Genomic DNA, 23631 nt, shown 5'->3' with positions numbered 1-23631 from the left:
TTTGGATGTTGGTGCACATTGAAGCTACCAGAGGTAAATACATATGTCTGGTGTTTGTTTATAAGCTACATCTACTCGTTGTAGTATGTTATATTTGACTGTAGAGCTAATCGCGGCTAGCGGTTTGCTGAGTGATAAATTGTTTCTAGCTTTATCAAAACGAAATAGCTATTGGATTTTGTAGCTCAGTGTATTCTGTTAATTCAGAATTGGAAGTCGAGAGACCAAGCCAAAGGAAAGCTCTCCGTTGGACAACGGAGACCGTTTCCAATCGCCTGGGGTAACTCGAGACCGTCCATTGAATCTTCGCGTCAGTGTACTTCAATCATTCTCCTGCGCTCCTGGGAGAGCGCTGGACCTCATCCCCCTCATCTCTGCCTCTTTTTACACCATCTTTCAAACCCCTCGTTTACCTACGAGTTCCCCACGAGGTTATGTGAGTACTGAACCACGCACAAGCTTTTGTTTGGGCTCGTGTGGACGAGTGAAGTGGCCATAACAGTTTCAAGGCCCCCCCGCTCACAAGCAACGTCAGCTGCAACGGTAACACTGGTTAATGGACTGAGTTACAGAGTGCGTGTGTGTGTGAGTGTGGGCCCACCTTTTTATTTTACTGAATGATATATTGTACAATTGTGAATCCTTTGAGTTGACTTTGAAGGGCTCTGCACACAGCGTGCGATTTCTGTTGCGCGTCAACGTTCCATTTTGAAGTTTGAATGGAAGTCTATGAGAAAATCATAAAACATCGCATCCCAATGCACACAGCGTGCGATGCAATTTCTGTTGTATGTTCTCATAGACTTCCATTCAAACTTCAAAATGGAACGTTGACGCGCAACAGAAATTGCACGCTGTGTGCAGAGCCCTTGAGTTTATTGGAAACATTACATTTATTTCCTTGAAAGGAATTGGAATAGGCTTTGAGCCTATATTTGGTTATGTGATATTGTGATATTGTCTGTTGACATTGTATTGTGAATATTGTCTATTGACTTTGTATAACATTATAATTGGCTACCAATACATTAAATTTAGCATTTAGTAAATAAATATATACCCTTTGGTATTTGATTTTAAAGCCACGGTGTTGTGTCATAAACAGGTAATAGGCAATTCATATTCAGATGATTAAAACATAAATACATTAAAAGGATTAAAAAGGAAGTCCTATTTAAAATACTTCCACATAGTTAATGGAGGCACTGATCGTCATAATTTGAATAGTTTATTATTACAGGTAATACCGCCACTTATTTAAAATAGAACTCAGGGCCCCGCCCATATGGCTGGGGTTACAAATACAAAACTTTTTTTTTTATATTAAACAAATCGTTTCATCAGGTATCCTGGCAGTGAGACTGAGAGGGTTGTCATGACGACACAGACGGACATTCCAGTTGTCTTCGTAGTCCATCGAGTTCAACAGTAACCATCTGTCTCCATGGTTACTGTCGCTAGGGTTCATTTGACGTTGTTGACCTCGCTGAAGCCCTCCTGCTGCTGCTGAGAGAAGATCTGAGAGAGGGAGAACAGCTCCCGAGGGTCACCTCTGTCCTCCTCCTCCTCCCCCTCCTCCTCCCCCTTCTTACTCTTCTTCTTCTTCTTCTTCTTTGGTTTCAGCTCCGTGAGTCGTTCTTGCAGAGCGGGCAGGGTGGTGTACAGGAAGTCGATCACCTCTGAGGACAGAGAGGTTAAAGGTCAGACGTGTCAGCAGCCCTCGCCTGTCACTGAGGAAACAACCTAAAAACACCAGAATCAAGAAGAGTCAAGAGTGACTTTAGACAGACGCTCTTACTATAAGGTCATGTTCTCACATGAAAGTCTGAATCAGGACCCGGAGCAAGTGGATGAGTTTACAACATTGTTGCATAAATTATTTCTCTGATTTGCGTTCTCACAGCCCTTCATGTAAACAAAGTAACATACGCAATCGAAGCAACAGACGTGGTAGTTGATTGGTCAGAAAAATAGAAAATTGCCCGTTCGTCCCGCTCTTATCCAGATCAACACGCATGCGCTGTTGTTTTCCTATGGACTGCCTCGAGCAGCGTTCTCACCAAAAGCGAAGTGATGGATGCGTCGTTTCTAACCGGAGCGAAACCACCCTTTTCAAGCAGAGCATGCGTTGGTTGTTTGCTCCGGGAGTTACTTCGAATGCGCGTTCTCACAGCTCCAAACGACACAGAGCAAAGCAAAACTTTATTCTAAACTCCGTTTCAAGTGAAGCAAATGTTCTAGTGAGAACACCCCCTAATGTTCTAGTGAGAACACCCCCTAATGTTCTAGTGAGAACACCCCCTAATGTTCTAGTGAGAACACCCCCTAATGTTCTAGTGAGAACACACCCTAATGTTCTAGTGAGAACACACCCTAATGTTCAAGTGAGAACACCCCCTAATGTTCTAGTGAGAACACACCCTAATGTTCTAGTGAGAACACCCCCTAAATGTTCTAGTGAGAACACACCCTTATGTTCTAGTGAGAACACACCCTAATGTTCTAGTGAGAACACACCCTTATGTTCTAGTGAGAACACCCCCTAATGTTCTAGTGAGAACACACCCTAATGTTCTAGTGAGAACACACCCTAATGTTCTAGTGAGAACACCCCCTGAGTCTCTTTGGATAAAAGCCAAATTACTTAAAATGTTAATGCAGGGTTCCTACACGTTTCAACAAGTCAAATTTAAGACCTTTTTAGACCTTTTTAGACCTGTTTAGACCTGTTCGCGACGCCGTATTGTCATCCTCGAGGTGATGAAATTAGGGATTCCACTGCCATACAGACAAAAGAGTCTGAAGGATAATTAATATAAAATAAATACGTCCCATAATTACTCAAAAGTAAATTTTCATTTCCGCGTAAATTCCTTGCAGGACAAGCTAATCTCATTTTTAATACCTAGCACCTATTTTTTTTAGACCTAATAACTGACATGTGACCTTTTTAGCCCTTATAAACCACATTGCTGGATATTAGACTTTAAGGCTTTTTAATAAGACCAGCGCGGGAACCCTGTAATGTTACTGAGCAGCAGTTGTGGAGTGACCAGGTGATGGAAGGCTTGCATTCTCTCCCACCCAATCACAGACCTCCCTGTGTGACCAGGTGATAGAAGGCTTGCATTCTCTCCCACCCAATCACAGACCTCCCTGTGTGACCAGGTGATAGAAGGCTTGCATTCTCTCCCACCCAATCACAGACCTCCCTGTGGTACTGGTATCATCAGTGTGTCAGGCAGGGTTCCCAGGGAATGACACCTGCTAGGGTTGTTGCCTCTGTTCCAGAAGGGCAGCGAGGTGTATTTTGAAGTGAGGATTGCAGGCCAGGTTGGGAAAGTTGAAGGCCAGGTTTCCATCACTGTGTGGCCCATGCTTTGACCAGAGGTCCATTCTGATAATTCACCAGGAAGCAGGCCACGCTGAACAGCTGGTTGATGCTCCCAGTGACGGAGAGGGGGATGACTGTATCAAACAGTTTGTTCTCCTTCACCCTCCTGATGCACCTCTCCACATGGACCCTCAACCGTGCGATGGACTGCAACAGGTTCAAGTAGATAGATAGATAGACTTTATTTGTCATTGCTACAGTACAGGTACCAAACAACGAAATTTAGGAGGGGAGGCTCCCCTGGTGTTTAGGAAAGGAAAAAGAAACACATTTTAGAAAAAGCATAGATGCATAAAATCACAAGAAGGTAAGGAGCTGGTTTACATCAATAGAGGCTATGTACACAATCCACTGTACTATACTGCACAGATAGTCAACTAGGGTTGTCATATTTCACAAGAAAGTATTTTTTCACATTATTTTAAAGTGTCACAGTTTGCAGGCTTGAAAATGTACATGTTTGTGCCTCAGCACTAGCTGCCATACAATCCGTCCGGACTGTCCTGGGCCCAGAACTTAGGCCTTTTCTGTGTTCAGGGCCTTGACGGCCCTGTGGTAGAAGCTGTCTTCTTCTTCTGTCAATAAAGAAAAACAGACATCATGTTCTCATATTCTCTATATCAAATTGTGGAATGCACTGCCAGTTTACATTAGGGATGCAACCTCAGCAAATATGTTCAAGTCAAGACTAAAACCCCATCTTTTTAGGTCTGTTAGTTCTCCTTTATATGCCTTGTAGAGGGTGCTCCTGTGTAAACATAACAATTTAAATGTCACGAAAATGCGAAGCAAACCATCTGGTGGAGTCAGGTTACCATTTCACCTGAGCATTCCTTGGGACTAACAACTCTCCTAAACTGGCTAACTGTTTCATTCATTGTAAAAAACAAATAGGGGATCCATACTGCACTACTACCATGCTAATTACCAAGGGCTCTGTGGATGCCCATTTTTAACAATGAACAGAATATTTTATGCACCTGCAGTACCAGATAACTGGGTGTGTGAGTGGTGTTATCGTAAATGATGTGTCGGATTTATATTTCAGAACTTACCTCACGCCATCAGCCATCGTCCTCTGTTTTGGTTTAGGCCTCGTAGACAAGACAACCATTTTGTCTACTGGGCCTGGCTTCACACCCTATTTAATTGAAAGACATTTGTTTAGATATTGATGTCATGTGTGCTTATGTAGGCCTTCATATGTTTTCCCCCCCAAACTACTTACCATTGTTCTTGGCTTGTGCCAACGCTGCTCGCTCTCTGTGCAGCTCAGGACAGGCGGGACCACTGGAGTCTTCAGCTGCGAGTAATGTGCAGACTGATACAACAGAGCAACGGTGTGAGCTCCACAGGGCTCCACAGGGCATGAGTCCTTCAATATAACCTGAAATAGTAAGGAAAGAGGTGACATTAAAAATGTGTTCATACTTTATAAAATGGTAGTAGAATTGTCAGTCTTCATTTACTGATTCATGATTTAAAAAGAAGAATAAGTTGAGACAGACCTTACATGGGTTCAAGGAAAACTCTAAATCTGAAGTAACATTTCAGCAGTACAGAACTCTGCACTGGATCTTTTACATTTGTGGTTCTGGAAACTGTCTCAACGGATTCATTTAACCCTTGTGTGGTGTTCGGGTCAACCGGACCCGTTTTACATTTTTACTTGGTGAGAAATGGTACAAGAATACATTTGATCAATATGAAACTCCATGGCCTTGGCTTATTTTCTATGAAAAACATGTAAAAGTGAAAAAAACATTTTTTTACACATCCTACAATACCCCAACACATTTATGTCCTTCATAATATCTTCGGGTCATTTAGGCCCGGATGCACAGAGACACACAGAAACATACACACACTCACACTGACACTCACTCACTCACTCACACACCTCTGCTCTAGCTTTCCCGTGCCAAGAAGCCGTCTGCTCTCGCACTTTTTACCCTTTGAAGTGCAACATTGTAAACATTTTTACATGTTCTTGCACTGTACAGAACGTATGCAGCAACTGCAAAAAGTACATTTGAGGTACACACACTGTCACATGTGTTGTGTAGACAGGCATACCCATGCACACACAATTGTAGCCAGTGGTATTTCAGAATTATTTGGGATTTTTCAGACATAATACTGTATTTCGACAGTGACAGTGAAAACAGTGTACATTCCGTTCGTGTTTTGTGATTCAGCATTTGCAGACATTTTTGAGAGATGTATTTCATAGCTATTGGCAAAAACAATCTTAGTTTGGTTCTTTCATTTCTATTCTTCTTCATCACCTGTATTTTCTTTACAGCTTTGATTATAATTAGATAAATGTGAAATTCAATTGAGAATATAAATTCAAAATAATAAACAGCAATGAAAACATTGTTTCATTTACATTTTTCCTAAATAAGTATGATTTATGACACCCAGGTCTTTATTATAGTGGATTTTGCATTTTCAAAGTTAGGGGCATCATGTGCGTAAAAACGCTTCTACTCATCATGCTGTCGTTCGGCCCCACCTATTCCCAGGGGTCTGACACTTTGTGGGTTGTTACTAAGCATCCTCTGCTCCAGCCTCTCCAAAGGGCAGCCCCCTAGATCCACTAGAACAAAAGATATGCACTTTTGAATGTGTACACAGTACCTATTGTGCATTATTGGGTACAGTACCTGTTTGTGCCCACAGGAGGCGCCCTTTAATATTATGGGCTATTTTGGGGCTTTCTTGCACCCTGAGTATACCCCCTTGTATGGGTCACCCTTGGGACTAGGAGCACCGTGTCAAGACAAGTGCTTTTAAAACCCCAATGATGTCCCGGGTCAACTTGACCCGAACACTACGAAAGGGTCCAAAAAGTGAACACCACACAAGAAATATTTACAAAATGTTTTGGTTGGATCATCATCCATCCATCATCATGCCCTGAGCTTGTGATGTGAGCGGAATTGGAGTGGGAGAGAAGACCGACACTCCAAACTTATCAACTCCACATTTGTGTGTGTCTGTGTCTACGTGCGTGCGTGCGTGTGTGTGTGTGTGTGTGTGTGTGTGTGTGTGTGTGCACATGCATGCGTGCATTCTGTCTGCCTGCAGATAAGGCAGAGACTTGACTGCACTGTACTTGAGTCGAGTACATTCAGGAGGGTATCTCTTCAACGTGACACTACATCCCTCTTCCCTTGTTCTTCACACACAACCTACCCCACTCATTAACTTGGTCTTGCTCTACTATCTATTTTCTTCCATGTTATTCTCTCCTCTTCCTGTGTGCCTTTCACACTCTCTCCTCTCTACCTCCTCTCTATACGTACTGTAGACCCCACCAACACCTTTCATGTCTACCTAGTGCCAAAACTGTGGGACGAGAAACCGGGGCAAATTTAGCTATAATAATAAAATATATGTACAAGACCAATAAGTGCTGCTTGCTACTGCAAGCACACTTAAATATATGTACAACAAGGAAAATACACCTACCATAATTTGATAGAGGAGAGGTTTAATTCAATAAACGTTAAACGATCAAACTATCTATTTGGCTAGCAACTAGGAGAGCAACTAAAGATATAAATACCAGACAACCTAAATACTTGCTTAAGTTGAGGACGGACATGTATGTGTGTGAATATTATCTTCCCTGTAACACAAAAGCAGTAATAAAGGTTCCTACCTATTTTGTCATCTGATAGAACAGATACACAATTAATTCTTTATGCGATTTTGTTGTTGTTATAATGGCAAAATATATAAAACAAAAGTCAATATTGTTTAAATGATGCTGTCATTTCATACAGGGCACCCTCAAAAACGAGATGATGAAGAAGAAGAACATTAATTATTTTTTGTGATGGTGTCAGCTTATTATGAAAATGGTATCTGAGACATTCTAATTTTGTGTCACTCACTGTGATGTAATAATGCACAATTCTAGAACATAATGTTACCACATGGTTACCACGTGGATATTAAAGATATTCAACACAAGAATGGATGAACTGGAAGAGGGGTCCACCTCTACATTTCAGAGATGCAACATGGAGAGAAAAATGAGTTCCATGGCCTGTACAATATTTAATGAGCTACGACTGGAAGGAAAATTATGTGATGTGGTGATTCAAGTCAATGACATCGACTTCAACGCACACAAGATTATCCTTTGCGGCTGCAGTTCATATTTCCGGTGAGTGTCTTAACTTTGTGGGGATGTGGCCATGATGGATGGCAGGGATTCACTTGGCATGGATCCAAAGGATAATCAGAAGAAAATAGTCAGATCCTATAAGAGCTTACACATTGTTCTTTGTGGCAGCAATGATACATTCTATAAAAGATACAACTATTGATTCATAATATTTGTGTGAGTACCCCTCTTTATATTGTGATATACTTGCAGAGGGTGTTTAATATATTGCTGTGCTGTATTGAAAAGAGTATTGAGAACATTTGGTACAGTATATGGATGATTCCTGACCATCATATCCCTCCTCTCTAAACCTGGACCCACAGAGCTCTCTTCACAAGTGGCTGGAGCAACTTAGAAAAGCGGGTGTACAACATTCCTGGTGTGTCACCAGACATGATGCGTCTCATTATTGAGTATGCCTACACACGCTCTGTGCCTGTCACTGACGAGAATGTGGAGCAGCTTCTGGTGGCTGCAGACCAGTTCAATGTCATGGGCATTGTGCAAGCCTGCTCTGACTTCCTAGGGGCCCAGCTGTGCCCGGAGAACTGCATTGGCATATGTACGTTTGCAGACTTCTACTCCTGCCCTGAGCTGAGGCGCAGGTCCTCTCTCTTCATCCTGCATCACTTTGAGGAGATGGTGCGTAGCTCCGAGGAGTTCCTGGAACTCTCGCTGTGGCAGTTTTGTGACATCATTGAGAAGGACGACCTGAACGTGAAGCAGGAAGATGTAGTGTTTGAGGCCATCCTGCGCTGGATTGGCCATTCTCCTCAAGACCGCAAACCCCAAATCTCTGCGCTGTTGCCTAAGGTGACTGAGAGTTGGACAACACAGTTAGACCTACGTACATGTTTGATGCATTTCATAAAGGTGTATCGGCTTCCGACTGCATTCTGTGTCTATATCTGTCTGTGTCTGTTTGCTTAGGTCTATATCTGTCTGTGTCTGTTTGCTTAGGTCTATATCTGTCTGTGTCTGTTTGCTTAGGTCTATATCTGTCTGTGTCTGTTTGCTTAGGTCTATATCTGTCTGTGTCTGTTTGCTTAGGTCTATATCTGTCTGTGTCTGTTTGCTTAGGTCTATATCTGTCTGTGTCTGTTTGCTTAGGTCTACATCTGTCTGTGTCTGTTTGCTTAGGTCTATATCTGTCTGTGTCTGTTTGCTTAGGTCTATATCTGTCTGTGTCTGTTTGCTTAGGTCTATATCTGTCTGTGTCTGTTTGCTTAGGTACGCATGGCCTTGATGACTGCAGACTACTTCATATCTGTCTGTGTCTGTTTGCTTAGGTACGCATGGCCTTGATGACTGCAAACTACTTCATATCTGTCTGTGTCTGTTTGCTCAGGTACGCATGGCCTTGATGACTGCAGACTACTTCATATCTGTCTGTGTCTGTTTGCTTAGGTACGCATGGCCTTGATGACAGCAAACTACTTCATGTCTGTCTGTGTCTGTTTGCTTAGGTACGCATGGCCTTGATGACAGCAGACTACTTCATATCTGTCTGTGTCTGTTTGCTTAGGTACGCATGGCCTTGATGACAGCAAACTACTTCATATCTGTCTGTGTCTGTTTGCTTAGGTACGCATGGCCTTGATGACAGCAGACTACTTCATATCTGTCTGTGTCTGTTTGCTTAGGTACGCATGGCCTTGATGACAGCAAACTACTTCATATCTGTCTGTGTCTGTTTGCTTAGGTACGCATGGCCTTGATGACAGCAGACTACTTCATATCTGTCTGTGTCTGTTTGCTTAGGTACGCATGGCCTTGATGACAGCAGACTACTTCATATCTGTCTGTGTCTGTTTGCTTAGGTACGCATGGCCTTGATGACAGCAAACTACTTCATATCTGTCTGTGTCTGTTTGCTTAGGTACGCATGGCCTTGATGACAGCAGACTACTTCATATCTGTCTGTGTCTGTTTGCTTAGGTACGCATGGCCTTGATGACAGCAAACTACTTCATATCTGTCTGTGTCTGTTTGCTTAGGTACGCATGGCCTTGATGACAGCAGACTACTTCATATCTGTCTGTGTCTGTTTGCTTAGGTACGCATTGCCTTGATGACAGCAAACTACTTCTGGAGCAATGTGAAGAATAATCCACTGGTGAGAGACAATGATGACTGCAAGTCCATCCTCAACAACACACTGAAGGCATTGTATGACTTGGACATGAATGGGCCCTCCAGCTCTGACTTTGGCAACCCTCTGACCCGCCCTCGCCTGCCCTATGCCATCTTACTGGCCATCGGTGGTTGGAGTGGTGGCAGCCCCACCAATGGCATTGAGGCATATGATGCACGGGCTGACCGTTGGGTCAATGTGACTCGAGAGGAGGAGAGCGCACGGGCCTACCATGGTGCTGCCTACCTCAATGGTTTTGTGTACTGCGTGGGAGGCTTTGACAGCGTTGACTACTTCAACAGTGTGCGCAAGTTCAACCCAGTCACACACACTTGGCACCAAGTGGCACCCATGCACTCACGGCGCTGCTACGTCAGTGTGGCTGTGCTGGGTGGCTGCATCTACGCCATGGGCGGCTTTGATGGCTATGTGCGACTCAACACTGTTGAGCGCTATGAGCCTGAGACCAACCAGTGGACACTCATCTCACCCATGCATGAGCAGAGAAGTGATGCCAGTGCCACCACACTTTTTGGAAAGGTAAGTGGAACAGAGGAATAGGTAAGACTAACTGTACCTGGAACACAACTTGGTAATTATTGTACATTGAATCTATTAAAAAGCCAGGATGGATGAATTTACGAGTTGCCTTAACTCTAGGTATACATATGTGGTGGTTTCAATGGGAATGAGTGCCTGTTAACAGCAGAGTGCTTCAACCCTGAGACCAACCAATGGACTCTGATCGTCCCCATGAGAAGCCGACGCAGTGGGGTGGGGGTCATCGCCTATGGGGAGCAGGTCTATGCGGTGAGACCTACATAAAAATACACAATAAATCTATTCTCAAGTTCTGATATTCTGTTATTGACCCACATTTCTCCTATCCTCTCTTAGGTGGGCGGCTTTGATGGAGCCAACCGTCTGCGAAACGCAGAGTGCTACAATCCCCAGACCAACACCTGGCGCGCAGTTCCCACCATGTTCAACCCACGGAGCAACTTTGGCATCGAGGTGGTGGATGATCTTCTGTTTGTGGTGGGCGGCTTCAATGGCTTCACCACCACCTTTAATGTGGAGTTCTACGATGAGAAGACAGATGAGTGGTATGACGCCCATGACATGGGGATCTCCCGCAGTGCCGTTAGCTGCTGTGTGGTGCCCGGACTACCCAATGTGCTCGAGTATGCTGCCCCGCGAGATACCCTGCAGAACCCCCGGGAGGAGCTGAAACTGTCCACCTCCAATAGCAGCATCCTTACTGTCTGACATCATATCTACCCACCATCACCCCCCATCCCTACATGACCCAGTCCTGCACACTGCAGTCCATCTGGGCAGAGACAGAAACTACCCAAATAAATCCTTCAAGTGCCCATGGAAATCACATATGCATAACATTTCTGTCTTTCTTATTGCTTCTATCAGGCCGGGTGGTACAATTATTTTTCTACACTGAATGTATAAGGGAGGCTTTAATTGAATGCTAGTTTGCAATCATGTCTTAACTTTGCTGGGCAAGCACATGTCCATCAATACGTGTATCTCTGACGTCTACATGTAAATAAACATATGTACAAGAACAATAAGTGCTGCTTGCTACTGCAAGCACACTTAATAAGGTCAGTGGCTAGCATAAAACTTGGCCATGCAAAATCATATTTATTTGACCATGTGTTCCAAAACGATCGACGAAGCTGCATCCTTCACGACAGTGATTTTCACAGAATGTTTCAAACCGGCCTGCGTTCCTAACGAGGCTGATAGTTCTATGCATGAGGCATTATAAGGCATGAACCAGAACAATCTTGAATCATGAAAAAAAAACATAGGATTTGAGCTGTCGGTGTAAACTCGTGGATATTGTAATAACAGCTGTGATGGTCGACGGGATGTGCCAGCATCACAGCATTTCCGATATCAACAATAATAGCACACCCTTTATTGTTTTATTGCTTAACCCTTGTGTGGTGTTCGGGTCAACCGGACCCGTTTTACATTTTTACTTTGTGAGAAATGGTACAAGAATACATTTGATCAATATGAAACTCCATGGCCTTGGCTTATTTTCTATGAAAAACATGTAAAAGTGAAAAAAACATCCTACAATACCCCAACACATTTATGTCCTTCATAAGATCTTCGGGTCATTTAGGCCCGAATGCACAGAGACACACAGAAACATACACACACTCACACTGACACTCACTCACTCACTCACACACCTCTGCTCTAGCTTTCCCGTGGCAAGAAGCCGTCTGCTCTCGCACTTTTTACCCTTTGAAGTGCAACATTGTAAACATTTTTACATTTTCTTGCACTGTACAGAACGTATGCTGCAACTGCAAAAAGTACATTTGAGGTACACACACTGTCACATTCTGTGCTTCATGTGTTGTGTAGACAGGCATACCCATGCACACACAATTGTAGCCAGTGGTATTTCAGAATCATTTGGGATTTTTCAGACATAATACTGTATTTCGACAGTGACAGTGAAAACAGTGTACATTCCGTTCGTGTTTTGTGATTCAGCATTTGCAGACATTTTTGAGAGATGTATTTCATAGCTATTGGCAAAAACAATCTTAGTTTGGTTCTTTCATTTCTATTCTTCTTCATCACCTGTATTTTCTTTACAGCTTTGATTATAATTAGATAAATGTGAAATTCAATTGAGAATATAAATTCAAAATAATAAACAGCAATGAAAACATTGTTTCATTTACATTTTTCCTAAATAAGTATGATTTATGACACCCAGGTCTTTATTATAGTGGATTTTGCATTTTCAAAGTTAGGGGCATCATGTGCGTAAAAACGCTTCTACTCATCATGCTGTCGTTCGGCCCCACCTATTCCCAGGGGTCTGACACTTTGTGGGTTGTTACTAAGCATCCTCTGCTCCAGCCTCTCCAAAGGGCAGCCCCCTAGATCCACTAGAACAAAAGATATGCACTTTTGAATGTGTACACAGTACCTATTGTGCATTATTGGGTACAGTACCTGTTTGTGCCCACAGGAGGCGCCCTTTAATATTATGGGCTATTTTGGGGCTTTCTTGCACCCTGAGTATACCCCCTTGTATGGGTCACCCTTGGGACTAGGAGCACCGTGTCAAGACAAGTGCTTTTAAAACCCCAATGATGTCCCGGGTCAACTTGACCCGAACACTACGAAAGGGTCCAAAAAGTGAACACCACACAAGAAATATTTACAAAATGTTTTGGTTGGATCATCATCCATCCATCATCATGCCCTGAGCTTGTGATGTGAGCGGAATTGGAGTGGGAGAGAAGACCGACACTCCAAACTTATCAACTCCACATTTGTGTGTGTCTGTGTCTACGTGCGTGCGTGCGTGTGTGTGTGTGTGTGTGTGTGTGTGTGTGTGCACATGCATGCGTGCATTCTGTCTGCCTGCAGATAAGGCAGAGACTTGACTGCACTGTACTTGAGTCGAGTACATTCAGGAGGGTATCTCTTCAACGTGACACTACATCCCTCTTCCCTTGTTCTTCACACACAACCTACCCCACTCATTAACTTGGTCTTGCTCTACTATCTATTTTCTTCCATGTTATTCTCTCCTCTTCCTGTGTGCCTTTCACACTCTCTCCTCTCTACCTCCTCTCTATACGTACTGTAGACCCCACCAACACCTTTCATGTCTACCTAGTGCCAAAACTGTGGGACGAGAAACCGGGGCAAATTTAGCTATAATAATAAAATATATGTACAAGACCAATAAGTGCTGCTTGCTACTGCAAGCACACTTAAATATATGTACAACAAGGAAAATACACCTACCATAATTTGATAGAGGAGAGGTTTAATTCAATAAACGTTAAACGATCAAACTATCTATTTGGCTAGCAACTAGGAGAGCAACTAAAGATATAAATACCAGACAACCTAAATACTTGCTTAAGTTGAGGACGGACATGTATGTGTGTGAATATTATCTTCCCTGTAACACAAAAGCAGTAATAAAGGTTCCTACCTATTTTGTCATCTGATAGAACAGATACACAATTAATTCTTTATGCGATTTTGTTGTTGTTATAATGGCAAAATATATAAAACAAAAGTCAATATTGTTTAAATGATGCTGTCATTTTATACAGGGCACCCTCAAAAACGAGATGATGAAGAAGAAGAACATTAATTATTTTTTGTGATGGTGTCAGCTTATTATGAAAATGGTATCTGAGACATTCTAATTTTGTGTCACTCACTGTGATGTAATAATGCACAATTCTAGAACATAATGTTACCACATGGTTACCACGTGGATATTAAAGATATTCAACACAAGAATGGATGAACTGGAAGAGGGGTCCACCTCTACATTTCAGAGATGCAACATGGAGAGAAAAATGAGTTCCATGGCCTGTACAATATTTAATGAGCTACGACTGGAAGGAAAATTATGTGATGTGGTGATTCAAGTCAATGACATCGACTTCAACGCACACAAGATTATCCTTTGCGGCTGCAGTTCATATTTCCGGTGAGTGTCTTAACTTTGTGGGGATGTGGCCATGATGGATGGCAGGGATTCACTTGGCATGGATCCAAAGGATAATCAGAAGAAAATAGTCAGATCCTATAAGAGCTTACACATTGTTCTTTGTGGCAGCAATGATACATTCTATAAAAGATACAACTATTGATTCATAATATTTGTGTGAGTACCCCTCTTTATATTGTGATATACTTGCAGAGGGTGTTTAATATATTGCTGTGCTGTATTGAAAAGAGTATTGAGAACATTTGGTACAGTATATGGATGATTCCTGACCATCATATCCCTCCTCTCTAAACCTGGACCCACAGAGCTCTCTTCACAAGTGGCTGGAGCAACTTAGAAAAGCGGGTGTACAACATTCCTGGTGTGTCACCAGACATGATGCGTCTCATTATTGAGTATGCCTACACACGCTCTGTGCCTGTCACTGACGAGAATGTGGAGCAGCTTCTGGTGGCTGCAGACCAGTTCAATGTCATGGGCATTGTGCAAGCCTGCTCTGACTTCCTAGGGGCCCAGCTGTGCCCGGAGAACTGCATTGGCATATGTACGTTTGCAGACTTCTACTCCTGCCCTGAGCTGAGGCGCAGGTCCTCTCTCTTCATCCTGCATCACTTTGAGGAGATGGTGCGTAGCTCCGAGGAGTTCCTGGAACTCTCGCTGTGGCAGTTTTGTGACATCATTGAGAAGGACGACCTGAACGTGAAGCAGGAAGATGTAGTGTTTGAGGCCATCCTGCGCTGGATTGGCCATTCTCCTCAAGACCGCAAACCCCAAATCTCTGCGCTGTTGCCTAAGGTGACTGAGAGTTGGACAACACAGTTAGACCTACGTACATGTTTGATGCATTTCATAAAGGTGTATCGGCTTCCGACTGCATTCTGTGTCTATATCTGTCTGTGTCTGTTTGCTTAGGTCTATATCTGTCTGTGTCTGTTTGCTTAGGTCTATATCTGTCTGTGTCTGTTTGCTTAGGTCTATATCTGTCTGTGTCTGTTTGCTTAGGTCTATATCTGTCTGTGTCTGTTTGCTTAGGTCTATATCTGTCTGTGTCTGTTTGCTTAGGTCTATATCTGTCTGTGTCTGTTTGCTTAGGTCTATATCTGTCTGTGTCTGTTTGCTTAGGTCTACATCTGTCTGTGTCTGTTTGCTTAGGTCTATATCTGTCTGTGTCTGTTTGCTTAGGTCTATATCTGTCTGTGTCTGTTTGCTTAGGTCTATATCTGTCTGTGTCTGTTTGCTTAGGTACGCATGGCCTTGATGACTGCAGACTACTTCATATCTGTCTGTGTCTGTTTGCTTAGGTACGCATGGCCTTGATGACTGCAAACTACTTCATATCTGTCTGTGTCTGTTTGCTCAGGTACGCATGGCCTTGATGACTGCAGACTACTTCATATCTGTCTGTGTCTGTTTGCTTAGGTACGCATGGCCTTGATGACAGCAAACTACTTCATGTCTGTCTGTGTCTGTTTGCTTAGGTACGCATGGCCTTGATGACAGCAGACTACTTCATATCTGTCTGTGTCTGTTTGCTTAGGTACGCATGGCCTTGATGACAGCAAACTACTTCATATCTGTCTGTGTCTGTTTGCTTAGGTACGCATGGCCTTGATGACAGCAGACTACTTCATATCTGTCTGTGTCTGTTTGCTTAGGTACGCATGGCCTTGATGACAGCAAACTACTTCATATCTGTCTGTGTCTGTTTGCTTAGGTACGCATGGCCTTGATGACAGCAGACTACTTCATATCTGTCTGTGTCTGTTTGCTTAGGTACGCATGGCCTTGATGACAGCAGACTACTTCATATCTGTCTGTGTCTGTTTGCTTAGGTACGCATGGCCTTGATGACAGCAAACTACTTCATATCTGTCTGTGTCTGTTTGCTTAGGTACGCATGGCCTTGATGACAGCAAACTACTTCATATCTGTCTGTGTCTGTTTGCTTAGGTACGCATGGCCTTGATGACAGCAGACTACTTCATATCTGTCTGTGTCTGTTTGCTTAGGTACGCATTGCCTTGATGACAGCAAACTACTTCTGGAGCAATGTGAAGAATAATCCACTGGTGAGAGACAATGATGACTGCAAGTCCATCCTCAACAACACACTGAAGGCATTGTATGACTTGGACATGAATGGGCCCTCCAGCTCTGACTTTGGCAACCCTCTGACCCGCCCTCGCCTGCCCTATGCCATCTTACTGGCCATCGGTGGTTGGAGTGGTGGCAGCCCCACCAATGGCATTGAGGCATATGATGCACGGGCTGACCGTTGGGTCAATGTGACTCGAGAGGAGGAGAGCGCACGGGCCTACCATGGTGCTGCCTACCTCAATGGTTTTGTGTACTGCGTGGGAGGCTTTGACAGCGTTGACTACTTCAACAGTGTGCGCAAGTTCAACCCAGTCACACACACTTGGCACCAAGTGGCACCCATGCACTCACGGCGCTGCTACGTCAGTGTGGCTGTGCTGGGTGGCTGCATCTACGCCATGGGCGGCTTTGATGGCTATGTGCGACTCAACACTGTTGAGCGCTATGAGCCTGAGACCAACCAGTGGACACTCATCTCACCCATGCATGAGCAGAGAAGTGATGCCAGTGCCACCACACTTTTTGGAAAGGTAAGTGGAACAGAGGAATAGGTAAGACTAACTGTACCTGGAACACAACTTGGTAATTATTGTACATTGAATCTATTAAAAAGCCAGGATGGATGAATTTACGAGTTGCCTTAACTCTAGGTATACATATGTGGTGGTTTCAATGGGAATGAGTGCCTGTTAACAGCAGAGTGCTTCAACCCTGAGACCAACCAATGGACTCTGATCGTCCCCATGAGAAGCCGACGCAGTGGGGTGGGGGTCATCGCCTATGGGGAGCAGGTCTATGCGGTGAGACCTACATAAAAATACACAATAAATCTATTCTCAAGTTCTGATATTCTGTTATTGACCCACATTTCTCCTATCCTCTCTTAGGTGGGCGGCTTTGATGGAGCCAACCGTCTGCGAAACGCAGAGTGCTACAATCCCCAGACCAACACCTGGCGCGCAGTTCCCACCATGTTCAACCCACGGAGCAACTTTGGCATCGAGGTGGTGGATGATCTTCTGTTTGTGGTGGGCGGCTTCAATGGCTTCACCACCACCTTTAATGTGGAGTTCTACGATGAGAAGACAGATGAGTGGTATGACGCCCATGACATGGGGATCTCCCGCAGTGCCGTTAGCTGCTGTGTGGTGCCCGGACTACCCAATGTGCTCGAGTATGCTGCCCCGCGAGATACCCTGCAGAACCCCCGGGAGGAGCTGAAACTGTCCACCTCCAATAGCAGCATCCTTACTGTCTGACATCATATCTACCCACCATCACCCCCCATCCCTACATGACCCAGTCCTGCACACTGCAGTCCATCTGGGCAGAGACAGAAACTACCCAAATAAATCCTTCAAGTGCCCATGGAAATCACATATGCATAACATTTCTGTCTTTCTTATTGCTTCTATCAGGCCGGGTGGTACAATTATTTTTCTACACTGAATGTATAAGGGAGGCTTTAATTGAATGCTAGTTTGCAATCATGTCTTAACTTTGCTGGGCAAGCACATGTCCATCAATACGTGTATCTCTGACGTCTACATGTAAATAAACATATGTACAAGAACAATAAGTGCTGCTTGCTACTGCAAGCACACTTAATAAGGTCAGTGGCTAGCATAAAACTTGGCCATGCAAAATCATATTTATTTGACCATGTGTTCCAAAACGACAGTGATTTTCACAGAATGTTTCAAACCGGCCTGCGTTCCTAACGAGGCTGATAGTTCTATGCATGAGGCATTATAAGGCATGAACCAGAACAATCTTGAATCATGAAAAAAAAACATAGGATTTGAGCTGTCGGTGTAAACTCGTGGATATTGTAATAACAGCTGTGATGGTCGACGGGATGTGCCAGCATCACAGCATTTCCGATATCAACAATAATAGCACACCCTTTATTGTTTTATTGCTTAACCCTTGTGTGGTGTTCGGGTCAACCGGACCCGTTTTACATTTTTACTTTGTGAGAAATGGTACAAGAATACATTTGATCAATATGAAACTCCATGGCCTTGGCTTATTTTCTATGAAAAACATGTAAAAGTGAAAAAAACATCCTACAATACCCCAACACATTTATGTCCTTCATAAGATCTTCGGGTCATTTAGGCCCGGATGCACAGAGACACACAGAAACATACACACACTCACACTGACACTCACTCACTCACTCACACACCTCTGCTCTAGCTTTCCCGTGGCAAGAAGCCGTCTGCTCTCGCACTTTTTACCCTTTGAAGTGCAACATTGTAAACATTTTTACATTTTCTTGCACTGTACAGAACGTATGCTGCAACTGCAAAAAGTACATTTGAGGTACACACACTGTCACATTCTGTGCTTCATGTGTTGTGTAGACAGGCATACCCATGCACACACAATTGTAGCCAGTGGTATTTCAGAATCATTTGGGATTTTTCAGACATAATACTGTATTTCGACAGTGACAGTGAAAACAGTGTACATTCCGTTCGTGTTTTGTGATTCAGCATTTGCAGACATTTTTGAGAGATGTATTTCATAGCTATTGGCAAAAACAATCTTAGTTTGGTTCTTTCATTTCTATTCTTCTTCATCACCTGTATTTTCTTTACAGCTTTGATTATAATTAGATAAATGTGAAATTCAATTGAGAATATAAATTCAAAATAATAAACAGCAATGAAAACATTGTTTCATTTACATTTTTCCTAAATAAGTATGATTTATGACACCCAGGTCTTTATTATAGTGGATTTTGCATTTTCAAAGTTAGGGGCATCATGTGCGTAAAAACGCTTCTACTCATCATGCTGTCGTTCGGCCCCACCTATTCCCAGGGGTCTGACACTTTGTGGGTTGTTACTAAGCATCCTCTGCTCCAGCCTCTCCAAAGGGCAGCCCCCTAGATCCACTAGAACAAAAGATATGCACTTTTGAATGTGTACACAGTACCTATTGTGCATTATTGGGTACAGTACCTGTTTGTGCCCACAGGAGGCGCCCTTTAATATTATGGGCTATTTTGGGGCTTTCTTGCGCCCTGAGTATACCCCCTTGTATGGGTCACCCTTGGGACTAGGAGCACCGTGTCAAGACAAGTGCTTTTAAAACCCCAATGATGTCCCGGGTCAACTTGACCCGAACACTACGAAAGGGTCCAAAAAGTGAACACCACACAAGGGTTAAAGGAAGTATGAATATTGTGAATAGCAACAGATACAGTTAGGTGAGTGGAACATCTGAAATAGAACAGAAATTCTCTAACCATTTTCTGGGGATGCCAAGCTAAACATGCTGCACCTAACATTCATTTCAAATCACTGACTGGTGTTTTGCCTAACATCCAAACTCTGGCAACATTGACTCCCCAGAACATGATTGAGAACTAGAGCTAGCTGTAAAAGCTAGATAACTGTGCATCCCCCTACTCTCAAATTGTGCGGTTTCTCATGCTTCCTCATGGACCTATAGAAGCTCGCCCTGACGCTGACCTCTCCTGTACTTGTATCTTTGTTTGATACTGAAAAAGAGACAGATAATAACGTTAATGTTAATCAAGAATGTAACATTACTGATATTGTGTTTTGAATGTAGCTGGCTAGTACAAAGTAGCAAGGTAGTTGCAACACAGCCAGCTAAAAAGCTAACGTTAGTGCTAGCTAGCTAGTATTCTAACTAATGATGCCGTTACTCACCCTCATAGTTGTGGAGGTAGCTCGAAATATACATCTTGAATCCCTTTTCTTTTTTGCTAGAATGGGCTACCGAGGAAGCGCTAACGATTCGATGTACGTCATCGACCGTGATTTTTGGGAGATCCTGTAAACAGCGAGTGTAAAAAGCCATCTTTTTCTGTAACAACAAACCAGACCGGAAGTTATTATGCCAGTAGTCGTACGCCGGAAGTCAAACGACGCCATCTTGTGCACCTAGGCTATTAGCCCACTTTCTTCAACTGATACAAAACCGTGGGTTAGCGATTTCAGATCCAAACAGAATTTACACAAGACGAGTGGGGTATGTTACACAACGACTAGCAACAACTGGATTACATTCAAGACACGAAATACAACTTTTATAGGCGGAGGTTATCACGACGCAGCTCACCTCTTAAGACGATCTATAGATCTGTGACGCGTGCGCACCTAACGACGTGACGTAGCCAAAGTAGGCGCGTTCAACACACACCAAACTACAGAGCACACAGGTAGGAGATTCAAACAAACCAAAGAAACAAGGGGTGTTTTGGTGAGATTCATATGCAGACCATATTAACCTGTTACACTAGCATACTGCATACTAGCATACTCAATGAGTATATACTGCATACTGCCTACTAAATTCATAATAAGTATGTGAAAACCAGCCGACCATTACACAGTATGCATACTGCCTCCCAGAAGGCTTTTCGCCGGGAGCGGCGAATTTATGAATGAATGAATGAATGGTCTTTATTGTCATTGATATAGTACAGGTACCATACAACGAAATTTGGGAGGGGGGGCTCCCCTGGTACTAGGAAAAAAACTATAAACAAGAAGGGAAAAGAGCTGGTTTACATAAATAAAGGCTATGTACACTATCCACTATACTATACTATACAAATAAAACACTGTGCTGTACTCTATGCTATGCTATACCTATTCTAACATTTCCTATCTCTGAACCGTATGTACCCGAGGGTTGTCATATTGCACATAGTGTTATTGCACATTCATTTAAAGTGTCGCAGTTTGCAGGTTTGAAATGTTCACAGTTGTGTTTCAGTATTGCACTTGATTACAATCTAGTAGCTGCCATCAAATTGTCTAGATTGTCCAGGGCCTAGAACCTAGGTCTTTGCTGTGTTCAGGGCCTGAATGGCCCTGGGGTAGAAGCTGAGCTTCAGTCTATTTGTCCTTGCGAACATGGTCCTGAACCGCCTGCCGGACTGGTTGAAGATGTTGGTGAAAACCCCGGCCAGCTGGTCGGCGCAGTCCCTCAGCACCCGTCCCAGGACGCCATCCGGCCCTGAGGCTTTTCTGGGGTCCACCGCCTTCAGCACGTGTCTCACTTCATGCTCTGTGAGGGTGAGGCTGCTGAGAGCTGGAGAGAGTGGTGTTTGTGTTGTGGTTACCTCCGTTCGCCCCTCGTCGAACCGGGCGTAGAAGGAGTTCAGCTTTTCCGCCAGCAGGGGGTCGTCCTCCGCGGCTGTGAGCCTGTTGGCTCTGAAGTTTGTCATGTGCTGAACCCCCTGCCACACCCGCCTGGAGTCGTTGCTCAGGAAGCATTCCTCAATCTTCTCTCTGTGGTCTGCCTTGGCCTCCCGGATGCCACGCTTTAGGTTAGCCCTGGTGGTGCTGTACAGCAGTGTGTCCTTCGCTGAGAAGGCGTTGTCCCTCTCCTTGAGCAGTTTTTGGACCTTCACAGTCATCCATGGCTTCGTGTTGGGGTAGACCCAGACACGTTTGTCCACGGTGGCTGAGTTCAATGCAGTTCACTATGTGGTTCAGAACCGACGACGTGAACTGTTCCAGGTCCTCATGCTCATATTCCTGCCATGAGGTGTCATTCAGGCAGATCTGCAGTGGAGCAGACCCTGCTGGCCAGGTTCTGACAGTCTTAGTGGTGATGGGAGCACTTTTCCTCATGGGAGTGTAGGCTGGGATCAGGAGGATTGACACGTGGTCAGACATGCCTAGATGAGCTAGCGGTCTAGCCTTGTAAGCAAGCTTGATGTTGGTGTATACCTTGTCCAGTGCTTTTTCTCCTCTTGTTGCACATTTAACATGCTGATAGAACTTGGGTAGTACTACCTTCAGGTCAGCATGATTAAAGTCCCCGGCAATTATATGTACTGCCTGTGGGTCTGCGCTCTGTCCACCACTGATGACGTCATGTAGCCACGCCAATGCTAAGCTACCAACCGCGCTAGGTGCGATGTAAACAGATGTTATGTACACCGCGTTGAATTCCCTCGGGAGGTATGTGGGTCGGCATTTAACAGTCAAGTATTCCAGGTCTGGGGAGCAGTGTCCTTCGTAGATATAATGAGGCCGCCTCCGCGCGTCTTCTCACTAAGCAGCGTCCGGTCCGCTCTGTGTAAAGTGCGGCCTTCTAGCCCGACCGCGGAGTCGATGATGGAGTCGTTGAGCCAGGTCTCTGTGAGAATAATCACACAGCTGTCCCCCACGGTGTTATTGGAAGCTACCTGCAGTCTCAGTTCGTCCATCTTGTTAGCCAGAGACCTTACGTTGGAGAGGAATATACTCGGCAAAGCAGGCTTATCCGGGCTTCTCCTCAGCCTAGCTAGCAGGCCTCCTCTGCGGCCTCGGCGTTGCTTGCGATCTCGACGACGACGCTTGCGCCTGAGGGTTGGGACCGTGTACCATTGTTCACCCGGTGTCGGAACTTCTAGTAAGTCTAGTCTGCTGTAGGTACTATTTACACAACCGTTCCCTATAAGTACTGACATAAAAATGTACATACAAATGTGTTTAAAAACGCTAAAAAGCACCGACGTCGGTAGCCCCTCCAGCCTCGCGTGTAATCGCGCCGCCATTAAACCTCCATTTTAAACCTCCACTAGCTAAAATATGTAATTTTGGCTTTACAAGTGTTAACATGTCATTTTATGAAGTTTTAATATGTTTTCAGGTGAGAAAGTAACCACATATATTCCCAAAATGTGTCCAGTTTACCAAAATAACCCGTTTATCTGATCTGACGATTTTTTGCGTCTTCTGTTCGCTAGCTGCGTTCGTAAAATTCGCCCTGGAAATATGATCAGCACTCATGGAATGCCTCTTGTCCAATCAAATTACCTGGTCCCTTTATGGCGTTGCACCCAGTGTGCGCTCCGGCGCTCTCAGCGAGATTTTAAGGTTGCTTACCTTCACTCACTCGACAGAAATATCGTAACATAATTACAACAAGTTGTAAAATGATTTGGGGGGCCAATATCTTTAGCTAGCTCAAGTAACTAGCTTACTATATTGTTGTCTTAGCAGTTGGTAAAAGAACATGATTAAAATAAATATATATGAGCAATAACATATCGTGGCCAAGCACTACAACCAACTTGTCCGTCTGAAGCTACAATACTGGGATCATTCGTGATTGGGCTACAAGCAGTCAAATACTAGGTGAACATGTGTGTAAGACACAAATAAACTTGGATTTCATGCATTTCAAGTGGCATATTTGTAATCATGACGATGTAGTCATGTCTAAGAATGCATTTCACCATGTTAATGTTAATTATTGTTAATACATGTTAATTCCCAGTATAGTGAAAATACCACCGCTCATCCGTG

General features: G+C 43.9%; 2 protein-coding genes across 2 annotated transcripts; both read left to right on the top strand.

Annotated features, from left to right (window-relative positions):
• Positions 1–7428: 7428 nt before the first annotated feature.
• On the top strand, positions 7429–10980 carry LOC308172498 (kelch-like protein 10; the record flags this gene model as incomplete). Its single annotated transcript, XM_080547398.1, has 5 exons — positions 7429–7574; positions 7901–8390; positions 9634–10251; positions 10372–10521; positions 10609–10980. 5 exons carry the CDS (start codon positions 7429–7431, stop codon positions 10978–10980), a joined length of 1776 nt encoding a protein of 591 aa, XP_080403524.1.
• Positions 10981–14078: 3098 nt separating this feature from the next.
• On the top strand, positions 14079–17601 carry LOC308172497 (kelch-like protein 10; the record flags this gene model as incomplete). Its single annotated transcript, XM_080547397.1, has 5 exons — positions 14079–14224; positions 14551–15040; positions 16255–16872; positions 16993–17142; positions 17230–17601. The coding sequence occupies 5 exons, from the start codon at positions 14079–14081 to the stop codon at positions 17599–17601; spliced, it is 1776 nt and encodes a 591-aa protein (XP_080403523.1).
• Between the last annotated feature and the right edge of the window lie 6030 nt (positions 17602–23631).

The sequence above is a fragment of the Nansenia antarctica genome, assembly GCF_963989245.1.
Source record: "Nansenia antarctica genome assembly, chromosome: 17".
In the NCBI taxonomy this organism is placed as follows: Eukaryota; Metazoa; Chordata; class Actinopteri; order Argentiniformes; family Microstomatidae; genus Nansenia; species Nansenia antarctica.
The sequence above is the reverse complement of the archived record's forward strand: the minus strand, read 5'-3'. Positions and strand labels throughout refer to the sequence as shown.